The sequence below is a fragment of the Lycorma delicatula genome, chromosome 1 (genome assembly GCF_047948215.1).
Source record: "Lycorma delicatula isolate Av1 chromosome 1, ASM4794821v1, whole genome shotgun sequence".
In the NCBI taxonomy this organism is placed as follows: Eukaryota; Metazoa; Arthropoda; class Insecta; order Hemiptera; family Fulgoridae; genus Lycorma; species Lycorma delicatula.
The window spans coordinates 35140243-35160814 of NC_134455.1; the positions used below are offsets into that span (position 1 = coordinate 35140243).

The 20572-nt window shown below is 32.9% G+C and overlaps 1 protein-coding gene across 1 annotated transcript in view; it reads left to right on the forward strand.

The window, feature by feature from the left end:
* Nucleotides 1-20572, forward strand: part of LOC142317477 (xanthine dehydrogenase-like) — a 152709-nt gene that overhangs the window by 30067 nt on the left and 102070 nt on the right. The window contains exons 3-4 of the mRNA XM_075354045.1: nt 8943-9109; nt 17255-17415. Of these exons, the coding sequence (XP_075210160.1) occupies nt 8943-9109; nt 17255-17415 (328 nt within the window). The remainder of the gene's footprint in view (nt 1-8942; nt 9110-17254; nt 17416-20572) is intronic.

The following is a 20572-nucleotide window of genomic DNA, read 5'->3' on the forward strand; positions in this document are numbered from 1 at the left end:
GGACTTTGCTGTTATATTTTATCAGAAACTTTCTGCACTCTGTGTAATTTTGCACATATATAATAATACTTACATAATGAAGGACATAACGTTTTGTTGATATTGTACTGCAAGGCCAATACTCAGTACACTGTTGCGAAAAAACAATGATTTCAAATAAAAAAAGTAGACTTCTCAGCGGGTTATTTATTCATATACTTACAAAATTAATGAAATGTAAAAATACCTATTTCAAATTATCATTATATACTATTTTTATAAGAAATTTCTCAAAATATGGTAATTATAAAGGGTTCCAAAACCACCCAATACTTTTTTTTTTTTTTGTCTTCAGTCATTTGACTGGTTTGACGCAGCTCTCCAAGATTCCCTATCTAGTGCTAGTCGTTTCATTTCGGTATACCCTCTACATCCTACATCTCTAACAATTTGTTTTACATATTCCAAACGTGGCCGGCCTACACAATTTTTTCCTTCTACCTGTCCTTCCAATATTAAAGCGACTATTCCAGGATGCCTTAGTATGTGGTCTATAAGTCTGTCTCTTCTTTTAACTATATTTTTCCAAATGCTTCTTTCTTCATCTATTTGCCGCAATACCTCTTCATTTGTCACTTTATCCACCCGTCTGATTTTTAACATTCTCCTATAACAGCGCATTTCAAAAGATTCTAATCTTTACTTCTCAGATACTCCGATCGTCCAAGTTTCACTTCCATATAAAGCGACACTCCAAACATATACTTTCAAAAATCTTTTCCTGACATTTAAATTAATTTTTGATGTATTTGAATTATATTTCTTACTGAAGGCTCGTTTAGCTTGTGCTATTCGGCATTTTATATCGCTCCTGCTTCGTCCATCTTTAGTAATTCTACTTCCCAAATAACAAAATTCTTCTACCTCCATAATCTATTCTCCTCCTATTTTCACATTCAGCGGTCCATCTTTGTTATTTCTACTACATTTCATTACTTTTGTTTTCTTCTTGTTTATTTTCATGCGATAGTTCTTGCGTAGGACTTCATCTATGCCGTTCATTGTTTCTTCTAAATCCTTTTTACTCTCGGCTAGAATTACTATATCATCAGCAAATCGTAGCATCTTTATCTTTTCACCTTGTACTCTTACTCCGAATCTAAATTGTTCTTTAACATCATTAACTGCTAGTTCCATGTAAAGATTAAAAAGTAACGGAGATAGGGAACATCCTTGTCGGACTCCCTTTCTTATGTTCTTCAATTCTTACTGTTGCTGTTTGGTTCCTGTACATGTTAGCAATTGTTCTTCTATCTCTGTATTTGAACCCTAATTATTTTAAAAGGCTGAAAATTTTATTCCAGGCTACGTTATCGAATGCCTTTTCTAGGTCTATAAACGCCAAGTATGTTCTTCTTTAATCTTCCTTCTACTATTAATCTGTGGCCTAAAATTGCTTCCCTTGTCCCTATACTTTTCCTGAAACCAAATTGTTCTTCTTCTAACACTTCCTCCACTCTCCTCTCAATTCTTCTGTATCGAATTCTAGTTAAGATTTTTGATGCACGACTAGTTAAACTAATTGTTCTGTATTCTTCACATTTATCTGCCCCTGCTTTCTTTGGTATCATTACTATAACACAACAAACATTTGACGTCAACAAACATTTAACATATTATTATTTAAAATACCAACATGTGATTAAAATTATTTGTTTTTTTATAATTTGGCAAATTTATACAATGTACAGACAATTAAAATTTTAAAAAAAATATAAGGGATTTCTCTTTCAATTATAATAAACAACGGTATTACTATATTATATTTTAGCTATTAAAATATGATTTTCAAGGTATTTCGAGTAAACAAGCGTCGAAATTCACTGTCACTTTTTTTTTAAATATTGCACATTTTTTTTCCAATAATTATGATCATGTAAATATTTTCGCGATGTATGAAAGAAATATATTATTGACAATAAATCAAATGAAAATAATATAAATTTAAAAAATAAAGAAAGATGACAATAATCGATTTAAAATTTGTTTCTACTGTTATTTTAGCTGATGCAGTAATTTAACATCTTTTAAGTTACTTTCAAACGCCGGCCTCCACGGCGCGAATGGTAGCGTCTCGGTCTTTCATCTGGAGGTTAAAAAAGAAAAAAATTACCTTAAACAATTACATGTGTTACAGAAATTAAAAAAAAATACTTGCGCTTTTGTTTAAAATCACAGGCATAGGATGATGACATACGAGGTGCGACAATAAAGTAATGAGACTGATTTTTCTTTGCAAGATGTGGCAACCCTGCAGCTTGCGTAGGCACACCATCTTTGACCTTGGTCTATAAGCTACTTTTAGTCCAAGCGGCACATTGATGCAACTGCTCAGTCGTGAGTTGTGTACAGCACAACTCACGACAGTGAACACATGTCAGTGAACACGTGTTTGTGTCTCGTCACAGAAATGAAACCGCAAAATATTGCGCAACGATATGCCATTTCTTTTTGCGTTAAATCGGTTGAAAACGCGACGACAACTTACGGTAAGCTTCAACAGGCTTTTGGAGAGGAGGTTAAGTCAAGAGCTCAAGTTTTTCGGTGGCATAAAATTTTTAGTGAAGGCAGAACGAATGTTGAAGATGAAGACCGCAGTGGACGACCATCAACCTCACGGACAGATGTCAACTTGACCAGGGTGCGTGAAATCGTACGATCTGATCGAAGATTATCCGTGAAAATGATTGTAGAAGAACTCAACATCGATCGAGAAACGGTTCGTCTAATATTAATTGAAGATCTTGGTACGAGAAAGATTTGGGCAAAAATGGTCCCGAAAAATCTCACACAACAACATCGAGAAACACGGAAAAATGTGGCAGCCGATCTGTTAGAGCAAACGGAAATCAATCCAGATTTGTTGAGCCGTGTTATCACTGGTGATGAAGGTTGGTTTTTTCAATACGATCCACAGACAAAACGCCAAAGTTCGCAACGGTGCTCAAAGGGATCACCCAGACCAAAAACAGCTCGCATGTCAAAGTCAAAAGTCAAATGCATGCTTGTGTGCTTCTTCGATTCCAAGGGAATTGTTCATAAAGAGAGGGTGCCTCCTGGACAAACAGTTAACCGATATTTCTACAAAGAAATTTTAGAAAGATTTCGTAAACGAGTTCTTCGTGTCCGTGCCAACATTGCTGATAATTGGATTCTGCATCACGATAATGCGCCATCCCATACTTCTCTGTCAGTACAGCAATTTAAACCTCAAAACAAATTTCAGTACTACCACAGCCACCTTATTCACCAGATATCGCTCCGTGCGACTTTTTTCTATTTCCAAGGGTCAAAATGGCGGTCAAGGGACACCATTTTCAAACAACACAAGATGTCCAAAAAGCTGTGTCGAGGAGAATATTACAGCAGATGAGTTCCAGAAATATTACCATCAATGGCAGAAGCGCTGGAGTAAGTGTGTGCAATCAGAGGGGAACTGCTTTGAAGGAGACAACACTAAACATGACTAAAACGGTAAGCAACATTTTTTTTCACATCAGTCTCATTACTTTATTGTCGCACCTCGTATATCAGTGGTTCTCGAACTTTTTTTTTATTCTTGGCGCCCTGTCAAATTATAACAAACACACTTTGTCAAATAGCAATAATTTGTTGTAAGAGTTAGGAAAAAATAAAACTCATTTTAAATCTCAAAAAATTTAATGTAATACATTAAATTAAACTAATTATAATAATTAGTGAGATGGATGAGCCTATTGATCGCCGCGATTTTCTAATGGAATTAGATTATACTCAAGCCGTTCTCATTTCCTTCCCACAGTGATTTTCAGCGATTCTTAGATTTTAGCACAGCAAGTGCCAAAAACAAACACCGCACATGTAAAAAGTCGCAAATGGAATTTGCTGTGCTTTATCATTTAGGAGTGAGTATACAACTTTCACTGATACCCAAAATTCAGTTAATTTGTTGTAAGAAACTCTATCAGAGTCTCTTCTGAAGCGTTAAAAATTCAGAGAGAGCAGTGAGCCTTAAATGGATCTTGAATCTGTGCAAATTTATCGATTTTATCATTTTTAACATATTTCTTAAAGTAGATAAAATGCTATGCTGATAAATGTTTTTCAAAAATGGATCATACTTTGAGAGAAATCGACTCCATTGAAGGTCAAAAATTGTTACATTAAGGGGAAACATTCCTTGCCTCTGTCCTCATTCTTTTTTTCTTTTCCTTAGCTTTACTTTTTTATTTTTATAAAAGCTAAAAATTTTCTCAGTCAACTTTAAAAGGAGCATGTTGTTGCCTTGCACGGAAAAATTCAGAACATTCAGCTTTTCAGGAATGTCACTAATATGTATAAACCTTCATTCAAAGAATGTTCGATATATCTGTTCACAAGTATACAAAAATGACGAATTTTGTGACCAAAATCCTATAATTCTATTGGTTTGTGACGCACTATCTCACAGATCTCGAACAAATCGTTCTTCGAACGGGCTTCACCATCATGTTTAAGATTTTTTTTCATATTTCCCAAAATTTTTCGAATATCAGCTGGTTTTTGAGCGAGTGCTCACCGATGGCGCAACCTCGATCGGATAAACAAACTTCGCTTCAACGGGTTCAAAATGAACTAAAATTAAAATAGGCTGAGCATATCGTGCTTCGTGCACGATACGCTCAGTCTATATCCTGGCGTAGATTTGGGAAACGATGGTTTTTTCTTATGAGCAAATGTATTTAGCATTATTAAGAAGAGGGAACCCAACAAACAACTTAGTTGTTGATCAAAGACCAATCATGTAACTATTTAAAAAAAAACAGTCAATGGCTGTTATATACAAATAAATTACATATACAGATTTTAAAAAGCACATAAAATTTTATTTCACTCATAACTTCTGATTTTTTTCATATTTTATTATTATTATATATATATTGTAATTATATATAATATAATATAATAATATATATAATATTATATTTTTTTTTTGTCTTCAGTCATTTGACTGGTTTGATGCAGCTCTCCAAGATTCCCTATCTAGTGCTAGTCGTTTCATTTCAGTATACCCTCTACATTCTACATCCCCAACAATTTGTTTTACATACTCCAAACGTGGCCTGCCTACACAATTTTTCCCTTCTACCTGTCTATTAATATATAATATTATATATTATTATAATATATATTATATATATTTGTAATAAGGATAAAATAAAAACCTAAACCGACAACGATTGTTAACGTCTATATGCCTACAAGTGCCCATGATGATGATGAGGTAGAGTGTGTATATGAAGAGATTGATGAAGCAATTAAACACGTAAAAGGAGATGAAAATTTAATAATAGTTGGAGATTGGAATGCAAGCATTGGAAAAGGCAAGGAAGGAAATATAGTGGGTGAATACGGGCTGGGCAAAAGGAATGAAAGAGGGGACCGACTTATAGAGTTTTGCACGAAGTATAATTTAGTAATTGCCAACACCCAACTTAAAAATCATAATAGAAAAATATACACTTGGAAAAAGTCAGGCGATACTGCAAGGTATCAGATAGATTATATCATGGTTAAGCAAAGATTTAGAAATCAACTCGTTGACTGCAAAACTTACCCTGGAGCAGACATTGATAGCGACCATAATTTTGGTGATAATGAAATGTAAATTGGGATTTAAAAACCTGAAGAAAAGGTGTCAGATGAATCGGTGGAATTTAGAGAAGCTTGAGGAAGAGGAGGTAAAGAAGATTTTTGTGGAGGACATCGCAAGACGTCTGAGTAAAAAAGATAAGGTAGAAAATGTAGAAAAAGAATGGGAGAATGTTAAAAAAGAAATTTTTAAATCAGCATAAGCAAACTTAGGCGGAATAAAGAGAACTGGTAGAAAACCTTGGGTTTCAGACGATATATTGCAGCTGATGGATAAACGTAGAAAATATAAGAATGATAGTGATGAAGAAAGTAAAAGGAACTATCGGCAATTAAGAAATGCTATAAACAGGAAGTGCAAACTGGCGAAAGAAGAGTGGATTAAAGAAAAGTGTTCAGAAGTGGAAAGAGAAATGAACATTGGTAAAATCGACGGAGCATACAGGAAAGTTAAGGAAAATTTTGGGATACATAAATTAAAATCTAATAATGTGTTAAACAAAGATGGTACACCAATATATAATACGAAAGGTAAAGTCGATAGATGGGTGGAATATATTGACGAGTTATATGGAGGAAATGAATTAGAAAATGGTGTCACAGAGGAAAAAGAGGAAGTTGAGGAGGATGAAATGGGAGAAACAATACTGAGATCTGAATTTAAGAGAGCATTAAAAGATTTATATGGCAGAAAGGCTCCTGGAATAGACGGAATACCTGTAGAATTACTGCGCAGTGCAGGTGAGGAAACGATTGATAGATTACACAAACTGGTGTGTAATATTTATGAAAAAGGGGAAGTTCCGTCAGACTTCAAAAAAAGTGTTATAGTCATGATACCATAGAAAGCAGGGGCAGATAAATGTGAAGAATACAGAACAATTAGTTTAACTAGTCGTGCATCAAAAATCTTAACTAGAATTCTATACAGAAGAATTGAGAGGAGAGTGGAGGAAGTGTTAGGAGAAGACCAATTTGGTTTCAGGAAAAGTATAGGGACAAGGGAAGCAATTTTAGGCATCAGATTAATAGTAGAAGGAAGATAAAAGAAAAACAAACCAACATACTTGGCGTTTATAGACCTAGAAAAGGCATTTGATAACGTAGACTGGAATAAAATGTTCAGCATTTAAAAAAAATTAGGGTTCAAATACAGAGATAGAAGAACAATTGTTAACATGTACAGGAACCAAACAGCAACAGTAACAATTGAAGAACATAAGAAAGAAGCCGTAATAAGAAAGGGAGTCCGACAAGGATGTTCTCTATCTCCGTTACTTTTTAATCTTTACATGGAACTAGCAGTTAATGATGATAAAGAACAATTTAGATTCGGAGTAAGAGTACAAGGTGAAAAGAAAAAGATGCTACGATTTGCTGATGATATAGTAATTCTAGCCGAGAGTAAAAAGGATTTAGAAGAAACAATGAACGGCATAGATGAAGTCCTACGCAAGAACTATCGCATGAAAATAAACAAGAAGAAAACAAAAGTAATGAAATGTAGTAGAAATAACAAAGATGGCCGCTGAATGTGAAAATAGGAGGAGAATAGATTATGGAGGTAGAAGAATTTTGTTATTTGGGAAGTAGAATTACTAAAGATGGACGAAGCAGGAGCGATATAAAATGCCGAATAGCACAAGCTAAACGAGCCTACAGTAAGAAATATAATTTGTTTACATCAAAAATTAATATAAATGTCAGGAAAAGATTTTTGAAAGTGTATTTTTGGAGTGTCGCTTTATATGGAAGTGAAACTTGGACGATCGGAGTATCTGAGAAGAAAAGATTAGAAGCTTTTGAAATGCGGTTCTATAGGAGAATGTTAAAAATCAGACGGGTGGATAAAGTGACAAATGAAGAGGTATTATGGCAAATAGATGAAGAAAGAAGTATTTGGGAAAATATAGTTAAAAGAAGTGACAGACTTATAGGCCACATACTAAGGCATCCTGGAATAGTCGCTTTAATATTGGAAGGACAGGTAGAAGGGAAAAATTGTGTAGGCAGGCCACGTTTGGAATATGTAAAACAAATTGTTAGGGATGTAGGATGTAGAGGGTATACTGAAATGAAACGACTAGCACTAGATAGGGAATCTTGGACAGCTGCTTCAAACCAGTCAAATGACTGAAGACAAAAAAAATTATTATTATTGAATAATTATTTATTGTAATTTTTTTTTACAATCACTGGTTAATAATAATTTATAATAAATCAATATATTTAAATAAAAAAAAGGAAATGAAGTCGGATTCAAACTGATGTGTTTTCCCCCTGTAAGATCCAAATATTTCATTAACTAAAATGTTATTTGGCTATAACTCTGGAACCAATGAAAATATGTACCACTTGTGATATATCTTTGAAAAGCTTTCAATGAGAGCTTATTGCTGCAGTTAAGAAAAAGTAAAAAATCCAAATTTTTTTGTTCAATCGATTGCAATCAAAATGGGTGGTGCACAATTAGATGTTATAATAGTCCTAAATCCAAAATTTCAACATCCTGAGTTATGTGAGATACATACGTACACACGCCACGCCAAAACTAATCAAAATGGATATTTTGGTTGAAATCTCAAAACCAAAAGTAATTGCGATCACAATATTTTCTTTACTTCGTACAAGGAAGTAAAAAAAAGCTACTATAGGGCGAGTTTTTACAGTTCATCCTAACTAATCTGAATATTTTTATTTACTGATGTTATTACATAATGATGTAACCATTTAAAAAAACAGTAAGTGGATGTTACATACAAAATATTCCAATACCTGTAATAATTTTTGTCTCTGCAAAAATTATTACAGGTGTTAGTGAAGAAGAAACAGTAATTATATGAAGAATTGCTCTCTTTCTTTCCAACTTTCTCATCTGATTTAAAAGACTGCAATTTCCAGTAAAAGCAGCATTCACTACAAAAATAAAGAAATGTCAGAGACCCTTGTATAGATTTGGAAAACGATGGTTTCTTTTTCTTATGAGTAAATATATTTAGCATTATTAAGAAGAGGGAAACCAACAAGCCTTTATACTCATTGCTGTAATTTCAAGCAAGGACTCTGATTTTAGACATCATACAAATTGTAATGAATGAGTAATAAATTTGATAGGGACCAGGAAAAGTATCTTTGCTCAGGTACTTCTTTAGGTACTTCAGCAAGTAACTTATAATATTATTATAAGAATAAGTAATTATAGTATTATTACTAATACTGCAATTTGTAATATCCTTCAATAAAAATTACTTGTAGTCATAATCATTAATTAATAATAATAAAATTTCTTACAGTTGCAGATGTGCCAGCAACCACATCATTGAATACATTTATTAGAGAATATGGCCAATTAAAAGGAACAAAGTTCATGTGCCTGGAAGGAGGGTGTGGAGCATGCATTGTATCAGCAACTATACGGGACCCAAATACTGGCAAAGACCGAACTATGGCAGTAAATTCTGTAAGATGTATTGAGAAATTCATTTACAAAATAAATTATTCATGAAACTATAATCTCTATTAATGCATTTAAATAAATAATTATCTTACAAACTATGGAAACTAGATTTTAACAGCCTTAACAAGATCATCTCTTTTGTAAACAAGTTAATGACAGTCCCTAAGAAATATTCTTTCATTATTTGTAAATCGCTAATATAAGTTCTTACTTTCTGTATTAAACTCTACGTTCCAACAGGCAGTATATATGAATTTCTGTTACTCATACACAATATGTCAGTATATGAATATCAAAATTTAATTTCTTATTATTTCAAATTTAAAATGCCTCTTTAATTCCAGGTTCTACTGACTTCTATGTTAGTTTTCATTTGCTATAATTAAATTAACAGAAATTATTTAATAAAGAAAGTAGTTATGAAGTTTCACTTATACATTACAACCCAGTTCATCCAGAGAAGCTGGGACAAGGGTGGCCTGGATGAATGAATATCTGAAAACATCACAGAACCTAAGACTATAATATCTGTTGAATGTAAAGTACAAGAGCTTATTTAAAGACATGTTTAATACACATATTGATTAGAGTGGTCCAAATAGGGCAAAATTTTTGTCGAAAAACGTGCACCCCCTGATTTAAAAGTACTCTCAAAAACAAAATTTTTGACGCGTTGATGAATCCTTTCCGTTCGAAAAAAATCATCCCCCACTCCACTTGAATTTTAAAGGGGATTTAACATGGGTTTTAGGTTATTTTAAAGTCGTGACGATATAGCGCTAGCATGTTTCATCACAAAACTTCAAAAATAACGTATATAAGGGTTTTTGGGGTCCGAGAACGCGAATTTGAAGTCAAAAACTTATTTTGCCACATTGTAACTGTCAAAATCGCTGTCAATCAATTGACAACTAGCGTTCTTATGAAGGAAAATCAATGTTAGACATTACAAACAACGTTAATTAGGGTTTTTGGGGTCGGAGAACACGAATTTGAAGTAAAAAAACTCATTTTGGCTAGGTACGCTAGCTCTTTTTGATGAAGAAATCTCAACTGAATTAAAACTAAAAATGGTTGAAAAACTAGCAATTTCGGGTGAAACTTACGAAAATTTATTATCTGCAACAGATGATGATTGTGATTATGATAACGAACCTGCTCACACGAAACGCTACGAAACTAAAAATGTTAACGAATTGTTAAACAAAGAAATCGACTTTTTTGTCAACACGGAGTCCTTGAATTTTTTTAAACGATTCGAACTTGCGACTAGCTTTCTAGAAATTGATCCATGTAAGTGGAGCGAAAACGAAGATTATTTGGCTGCTTTGAATTGTATTAAAAATCTAAAGGTCGTCAATGACTGCTCAGAAAGAATGGTTAAGTTGGTGGAAGAATTTAGATGTAAATTCATTATAGATGAAAGTCAATTGCAATATATACTACAAATTGTATATGATCATCGCAATAAACATCCAAATGTATATAATTACATTACATATGTAATGTAATATAATAATAGAAATAGAAATCATAAAATTTTAACAACATTATTTGAATAATTATATACATGGATATAAAATTTTTTAAATAAAATGAGAGTTGATCTTTTTGAATCTATCCTTCAGATTTTTTTTAATTGACAACGACTTCAACAGTTTTAATGTGTCAAAACAATTTTTTCACTTCAAATTCGTGTTCTCCGACCCCCAAAACCCTAATTAACGTTGTTTGTAATGTCTAACATTGATTTTTCTACGTAAAAAAGCTAGTTGTCAATTAATTGGCAGCGATTTTGACAGTTACAATGTGTCAAAATAAGTTTTTGACTTCAAATTCGCGTTCTCCGACCTCGAAACCCCTAATTAACGTTGTTTGTAATGTCTAACATTGATTTTCCTTCATAAGAACGCTAGTTGTCAATTGATTGACAGCGATTTTGACAGTTACAATGTGGCAAAATAAGTTTTTGAATTCAAATTCGTGTTCTCCGACCCTAAAACCCTTATATACGTTATTTTTGAAGTTTTGTGATGAAACATGCTAGCGCTATATCGTCATGACTTGAAAATAACCTAAAACCCATGTTAAATCCCCTTTAAAATTCAAGTGGAGTGGGGGATGACTTTCTTCGAACGGAAAGGGTTCATCAACGCGTCAAAAATTTTGTTTTTGAGAGTACTTTTAAATCAGGGGTGCACGTTTTTCGACAAAATTTTGTCCTATTTGGACCACTCTAATATTGATAATAAATTCAAACTTTATGTTAAATTAGGTAGATTTTACTGATAATATGTCTTGAAGCATATGTCAAACCTCATGAATAAAAAATAAAGCTGACATTGTAACTTGTATTTAATTGTATGACAATGTATTAGCTTTAATATAAGTAACGTTTTTTTAGTTGAAGTAACCCTTTTAGTAAGGGTGAATCCTGATATATAAAGTATTAATTTTTAGTGATAACTTTATAAAACCATTTAAAATTTTCATTTTTTTTTGTGTCGTTCTTGGCACATCATCGGTACAGGGTGAAGCGTGGTTGGCCAAGAACGGCGCAAGTGGCGACCCTGCCAGGATTGTATGTTTACTGGAAGGAATTTGAATGTTAGAATAAAATTTAAAAAAAATAAAATATATATATAATAAGATAGTTGTAAGATAATTTTTTTTTTGTTTGTATTGTTGTTAAGATAATTTTTTTGTATTATTATGGAAATTAGAAGTAAACCAAAAAAGAGTAGGGGTAGTGTGGACAGTCAGACAGACAGATAAGTGAGGGTAGTAATAAAGAAATAGAGATGGGGGAAAATTTTGAAAATTTAGAACAGGGGCATTTGAAGAATGGTAGGGATGTAGAAGAGAATAATGTAGGAGATAGCGTGTACTCTGCCGATACAATTCTTTTAGAGGGAGTAAATGATGAAAATGAGAGTAGTAATTTAGAGGAAATTGTTTTAGTAGAAACAGACACTCAGATTAGCGTACAACTAGAAGAAGGAGGTAGTAATTGTCCGGATAACTATTGGGGATTGAGAATTATGTTTGCGGAAATGACGAGGGAAAATAAGAAAGTAGTGGACGTGTTAGGGAGGAAGATAGTAGAATCAAACAAGAGGCATGCACAAGAATTAAATAATAAATTTGATCAGAATGCAAAAGAATTGAATAATAAATTAGACGATCAGGGAGTAGAGAATGTTCAAAACATAAATAGATTGGAAAATAAAATATTACTTATGGAAAAGGAATTTAAAGCACATGTAGCCAAGGAAATTGAAATGATTAGGAAGGAAAATTTAGAAGTAATAGATAATGCCAAGGGTGAGATTGGGGATGAAGTAACGAAACAAATTCATAATTTTGAGGAAAAGATGACTGAAACATTAGATTTAATCAGAGCAATTTGTCAGTCCGAAACGGGTCACTTAGATAATAAAACTGTGGGATGTGTTAGGGATCTAAGTGAAAAACAAAATAATATCAAAGACCAATTAATTGAGACACAGGAAAAGGTAGAATTAAATGAAACAAAATTAAAACAATTAGATAACAAACAAATAAAAGTTAATGAACGATTTTCTAATGAAATCACCGATGTAAAAAATAAACTGGCGGAAAAAATCGAAGAAACTAATGCTAGACAAAATAGTTTTTCAAATATAATAATATCTAATTTTGTAGAATCTATTAACACACACTTAGACTTAAGGAACTCAATTAAATTTTTAAATAAATTTTCAAATGAATTAAAGGTTAGAAATATTAAAGAGTGGAGTCAGATATGTTCAATATTGTGTTGCATCTTTTCAACTAATTCAGAAACAAGATTGTGGTTTTCGTTCATAGAGTCTCAGCTAGGGAGTTATCAGGATTTTTGTAATAGTTTTAAGGAGAAATTTTGGTCGGTAGTTAAACAGAATGAGGTAAGGAGTAAGTTACACTTTGGAAAATTTAAATCGGGAAATCATACGAATTTGAGTCAGTATTTTCATTTAAATTATAACATGGGAAAATTTTTGGAACCATCTGTAGGAGAGGAAGAGTTGGTTGTTCTTATTTCAAATCATTTTGATCCGATTATAAACAGAGTTAGAATAGCACAACAAGTAAAAACGCTCTAGAGTTTACCAAATTACTAGACAACTTACAACCGGAATTACAGTATTTAAACTATAATGAAAACACTAATCAGCATAAATATTATAATTCAAGAAAATCGGATGACAATCCACATTTTTATCCTTATTGCAGTGAACATAAGAGAATAAATGATAAAAATGACAATAAACCTAAGTATATTGAGGGACATACAAGAGATAGGGAGTATAAAGGTAGCTATAATTTTGAGAGGTCTAATGTTTATAAAAGAAATGATGATGTAAATTTTAGAAATTGAAGGAAAGGTTATGATAATAATAGAGGGGACAAGTTCTCTGGTAGAAAAAATGACACTAATTATTCAAATTATAAACGAAACCATGATGATATAGAAGGTACTAATAGTCAAAATAAAACTTTAAACATATGCATAGCTAAGAAAAAATCTTGTCAACAGTATAACGAAAACAAAATAATAAAATCGAACGGTTTTTCAGAAGTTTCTAGAATTTGGTGTCACGTTAAAATTACAAAAATGTAACTTTATTGCTCATGAAATGAAATATTTAGGTTACGTTATTTCTTCTAAAGGCATCAGTATGTGTCCCGATAAAGTCCAGGCGATTCAAAATTATCCACGTCCACAAATTATAAAACAGCTTCAAAGCTTTTTAGACCTGTGTAATTATTATCGAAAATTTCAGAAGAATTATTCTGCTTTGACGACCCGATTTTAATACAACTTAAGCAAAAAGAATAAATTTGCATAGACGCAAACAGACGAGGTCGTTTTTAATGAAATCAAATGTAAATTTTTAGAATGTGTTATGTTAAAGCATCCTGATTTTAACCGGAAATTTTATTTATCTACTGATGCCAGCAATTCTGTTTCCGGTATTTTATTTCAAATTGATGACTTGGGAGAGCATCAGATCATTTGTTTTGTAAGCAAGAGTTTAACCCCGGCCCAACGAAATTATTTCATCGCGGAAAAAGAGCTGTGGGCGGTTGTTTTTTGTATTCATAAACTCCGTATGTATTTAGAGGCTAGAGTTTTTGAGGTTTGGACCGATCACCTAGCTAATACTTTTTTAAATTCGTGTAAATTAGCAACAGGACGTCTTGGTAGATTGGTTTTATTTTTGCTTATAATATCACATGGAAGTATATTAAAGGAAAGGAGAATATAGCAGCGGATACTTTATCGAGAGTAAATTTAGAAAATGATGATATAGCATGTGGTGTAAAAGATTCATTAGTAATGTTAATGAATTCAGAAGAGACAGAATATAAAAAAATTAAAAATAAAATAAAGAAGGAAACAATTAAAGATGAATTTCTCAGTAAGGTTTTAAACGCTTTAAATTCAGATAGTAATGATAAACGTATAAGTAAAGTAAAACATTATTTTTGTGTTATAAATGGATTTATTTTTAAGCGAAATTGTAATAAGTTTAATGATTGGAAGTTGTGTATACCGAGTAGCGTGATAGAGGAGTTTGTTCATTATTACCATTTAAGATTGGGCCATGCACCTGCATGGCCCAATCTTAAATGGTTAAGAAAATTTATGTGGTATAAGAATTTAAAATCTGTGATTAAGAAATATAGTGTTTGTTGTGAAATTTGCCAGAAAGTTAAAGACATTAATTATAATAATGTAGAAATTAGCCATCCGATTGTGCCAAAGTATCCATTGCATAAGGTTTTTGTAGATTTATATGGTCCACTTCCTGTAACTTACAGAGCGTTTCAATATGTATTTATTATGTTAGATGGTTTTTCTAAGTTTATTAAGCTGTAAATGATTGTAAAACCTACCGCTTCTGTAATAATTTCTAAGATTAAAAATTATATAAAATGTTATGGGCGTCCATCTATTATAATTTCAGATAACGGCTCACAATTTATAAGTAGAGTATATGAATAAGGTTTGGAAAAATTAGGAATTAAAAAGGGTTTGATAATGATTTATCATGCTCAAGCAAATTTATTAGAGAGATATCTAAAAAATTTAGGAGTAATGTTGAGAGCATTTCTAATCAAAAGTAAACATGTAAATTGCTACAGATACATTAATAAAATAGAGTATATTTTGAATAACACTGTTAACTTAGTTACTGAATACAAGCCTAGTGAAGTCTTTAATGGTAAAATTATAAACGACGATTTCATTAAATATATTAATTTTCAAAGTAATAGTAAATGTTTGGAAAATTTAACTTCAGACCATATTTGTAAACATGTTTTAAAGAGAAAAGCCGAAAAGAGTAAAGACAGGGCATACAAGATTAAGTACAAAGTGGGTGATGAGATTTTGTTAGGAAATTTTATATTGTCTAAGAAGATAAATAAGGTGTCAAAACAGCTGAGTCCAAGGTATAAGGGACCATTTATAATTACTAAGATTTATGTCAAGGGTTATTTTAAAGTTGTATATAGTAAAACTGGTAAATCTGTTAAAGTTAATCGAGCTATTGTTAAAAAGTTTAATGTGTAGTTTTTGTTTTAAATGGGGCAATCCTCAAGGTCAGGTTGTGTGTTTATGTGCCAACTTTTTGAGATGGGCTTATGAGAGCGCACCCACCCCATAAAAATATGTGTTTTCCGAATTTGATGAGCTATGTTTGTTTTGACCAAGTTTTTTGTAAAATCATTTTTTTTTTATATACCACAGTTTGGTTGATTACCAGCTAGGAGATAGCTGTTTATCAAGCTGAGTTTGTAATTTTATAAAGTTTTAGATACCAATATTGATGATTATAAAGAATGCAGTAATAATAATTCGATTAACGTAAGTATTTTGCCTTTTTATGTAAATTTTTATTTTTGCAGTTTGTACCACTGTAAATTAAATGAAATTTTTTTTTGTCTTCAGTCATTTGACTGGTTTGATGCAGCTCTCCAAGATTCCCTATCTAGTGCTAGTCGTTTCATTTCAGTATACCCTCTACATCCTACATCCCTAACAATTTGTTTTACATATTCCAAACGTGGCCTGCCTACACAATTTTTCCCTTCTACCTGTCCTTCCAATATTAAAGAGACTATTCCAGGATGCCTTAGTATGTGGCCTATAAGTCTGTCTCTTCTTTTAACTATATTTTTCTAAATGCTTCTTTCTTCATCTATTTGCCGCAATACCTCTTCATTCGTCACTTTATCCACCCATCTGATGTTTAAAATTCTCCTATAGCACCGCATTTCAAAAGCTTCTAATCTTTTCTTCTCAGATACTCCGATTGTCCAAGTTTACTTCCATATAAAGCTACACTCCAAACATATACTTTCAAAAATCTTTTCCTGACATTTAAATTAATTTTTGATGTAAACAAATTATATTTCTTACTGAAGGCTCGTTTCGCTTGTTCTATTCGGCATTTTATATCGCTCCTGCTTCATCCATCTTTAGTAATTCTACTTCCAAAATAACAAAATTCTTCTACCTCTGTAATCTTTTCTCCTCCTATTTTCACATTCATTGGTCCATCTTTGTTATTTCTAATACATTTCATTACTTTTGTTTTGTAATTGTTCTTTAACATCATTAACTGCTAGTTCCATGTAAAGATTAAAAAGTAACGGGGATAGGGAACATCCTTGTCGGACTCCCTTTCTTATTACGGCTTCTTTCTTATGTTCTTCAATTATTACTGTTGTTGCTGTTTGGTTCCTGTACATGTTACCAATTGTTCTTCTATCTCTGTATTTGAACCCTAATTTTTTTTAAATGCTGAACATTTTATTCCAGTCTACGTTACCGAATGCCTTTTCTAGGTCTATAAACGCCAAGTATGTTGGTTTGTTTTTCTTTAATCTTCCTTCTACTATTAATCTGAGGCCTAAAATTGCTTCCCTTGCCCCTATACTTTTCCTGAAACCAAATTGGTCTTCTCCTAACACTTCTTCAACTCTCCTCTCAATTCTTCTGTATAGAAAAATGTAATATATTTTTTTAATTTATGTATTATTACTTTTAAATGTTTGCTTTTTTAGTGCTTCCTATATTTTCATCTTAACAGTTTATCTTATTTTAAATTTATTTAGTGTTTAGTCCCAGTTTACATTTGTCATGGATGGGCCATAACAACAATTGAACATCTGGGAAATAGATATGATGGATATGGACCATTACAGACTCGCTTAGCTGGAAATAATGGTTCTCAGTGCGGTTACTGTACTCCTGGCATGATAATGAATATGCACAGGTTAGTGTAAAGCAATTTATAAGCTATTGTAATTAAAAATAATAAAGAACACTTCATACATTACAACTTAAAATAAGTATATTCCATTTTTCTTGCATTATAAAAGAATATATTGTAACAAGACCGGTGTAACAAACCTGAATAACGGATTCCTACCAATTAATAAGAAACTAGTGGAAACTATAATAATGGGAGGAATTCAGAAAGGGGCTGGAAGAAATTCTTTTAGTATGGGTAACAGTTCCGTTTAACAATCGTCTTTTGTAACACTACCCACTGACACACAAAAAACACATGTCGTTTCGTGAGAAGAGTTACCGGACCAAGGTTTGGAATGCATGAGTACGAAAGGGCTCGGTCTATCGTTCTGACGCTTTGAGTTGGGTCCGTTCCGGCAGATAAAGAAGATAGGAGTATAAATACTCCGGGAAAGACCAGTTAAAAATCAGTTCCGCGAGGAGAGTCTGCGAGATGAGAGTCAACGAGACCATTTTGCGAGGAGGTCAGTGAAGGAGCAAATTTCAAAGTGAACTAATAAGTCAGCGCGATTAAAGTGACGTCACAAATAATGGCTCGGTGAGTTACTGTAAGACTATAAGTAAAAGAAATTAAATTTCATTCATAAACTGTTAAGGGTAATTTTATTTGTGAACAGCAAAGGTATTTGCAGTAGTGAAATAACTTTATACTTGTCTTATCGATTGTAGTATTGTTGTTAATATACTACTAGTGGTTAAACGTGTTAGCACTAGCGGTCCTGCTATATCTTTCGTCAGTGGGACTGAATTCTGGTTCCCATTATTTATTACCTGTGAATAAATTCAGACGATTACTTTAAATTCTGTTTTGTATATAATTTCTATTTATTGACATTTATGATTATTTGTTTGTTATTGACATATAATAATTCTTGTTTACTGTTGTCATTATTCTAATTATTATTCTGAGATTTTATTATTCTCTGTTATTATTATTGTTTTTTTTTCTTCTTTCTTTCCGTAGCGGAGGAAAAAGCTCTGCCAGCCGCCGTCAGGCCCGCACTAGCGGCTGTGCGGGGCTCTCACCCGCTAAAAACCTCCCCTTCTACCATGCAGGGGCCGGATCTAAGCCATATGGTATGTACAGCCCCTGCATGATCACCCAGGCACTCCATTATCCGAATCCGTGTGACCGGAAGGCGTCCCCAGGGGGCGATCGACGAGCGACGACTCCGAGGAGCCCCCGCCGACCACCCCCAGAAGCTGGCCTCCCTTGATCACCCGTCATCGAACTCCAAGTCTTCATAGATTCGCATCTCCTCAGCCTGCCATCGCCTCTCTTCATTGGCCTTCTCTCGTATCATTTATGCGATCGTAGTCGAGACACACTCCCACTTGTCGCCATTGCTGAGCATTATCTCGATTATATTGTTGGCCCCCTCCACACCCTGACCCTCGAGCACTACGCGGAAGTTGCGCCATCTAGTGCAAAAAAATACTACATGCTCTGCTGTATCCAGTCCGCCGCAATCGTGACAGCGACTTGTATGGCATCTGCCCATCCTGTACAGGTAGTCTTGAAAACATTCATGTCCAGACAGGAATGTTTATTATTGTTATTATTATTACTATTGTCATTATTATTGATTTTTCTTGTTTTACTTATGTTTTTAAACCAATAAATTGTAGTTATATAAACATTTTCAAATGCCAATCTCTCAATATCCTGATCGAGCCACGAAAGCGCGACAAATATTATTTAGAGTTAGTTCATTATAAAGATTTATATAATTTTTATTGTAAAAGTCTTGATTAAAGTACTGTTTATTGTGTATTATTATAAATAACAAATATTTTATAAAACTTTATATGTCCCAAAATTTATAGAATGAAGTAAGTGAATAAAAAAAATAATAAATAAAACAAAAATTGTATGGATTCCAAAAATATTTTTTTTTAAATCTCTGGAACAATGATTTATCCCTAATTTAAATTAATTCTCATATAGTGAGTTTACAAAACACTCCTTTTGGTAATTAGAATTTAATAAATATTTACTTTTTTGTTTTCTTCTTTATTTGGCTTGATGAAATCACTATATACGCTTGAAGCTTGCCCGGCCTCCGTAGCACGAGTGGTAGCGTCTCCGCTTTTCATCCGAAGGTCTCGGGTTCGAATCCCCGGTCAGGCATGGCATTTTCACACACGCTACAAATCACTCATCTCATTGTCTGAAGCATGCCTAATGGTAGACTCGGAGGTTAAACCAAAAGAAAGAAAAAAAAAGCTTAAAGCTTGTGAGTGGGATATGGAAATAGAATTTTGTAGCGTATGAAAATGCTATACCTGACTGGGATTCGAATCCGAGACCTCCGGATGAAAAGCCGAGACGCTACCATTCCGCTGCGGAATTGAAATATAAGATGCAGTATAAGCTGAAATATAGTCAAAATAGAACTGCTATGTTTCAATGTTATTTGCTGTAAACATTACTGATCGTGAAAACAAACTATCAACAAAAATTCTTACACTTTTTTTTTAAATACTCTAAACCATTTATACTTTTATTAAAATATTGGCAAACTATGTGGAAGGTTGGTGATGTCAGAAACCTTTCATCCAGGTAACTAAAAGTAACCTACTTTTATTTTCTCTGGTGGTATGGGAAGGTTCTTCCACTCCGCTTTGACGTTTTATTATTCGCTTCACTAATACAACACCTTGGGGATGAAGCTTATCGGTAATTTCAGTAACGTCACTCTTCAGAAGTTCCCAATAAAAGATTACTCCTCAGCTGGTATTCAAAGTTTTGTGACATGCCATCATTTACGTCTTTAGAGTCCATTTTGGTAAAAGTAAGAGAAATCAACTCTGCTCCTCGTTAAAAGTTTCGATCAGTATTCATCCATCTCTTAATTTCCTGATGTTCTTCGATGAACCATATGAACCCGATCCTACTTTGTTAATCAGGAAAGGTGAGATCTTATGAAGGGAGTCATCTTCCTCATTATTTTGCAGAACTATAAATTTATTATTTTTATATTGTAGACGGGATGTGTCACTATTTAAATTCTTATTTTCTACTGTACTATTTTCCTCGTCAGACAACGCTGAGGAAAGCCTCTTCACTAGACTAATATTGGTGGTTTTTTGAAATGGACCATCAACCATAATACAAA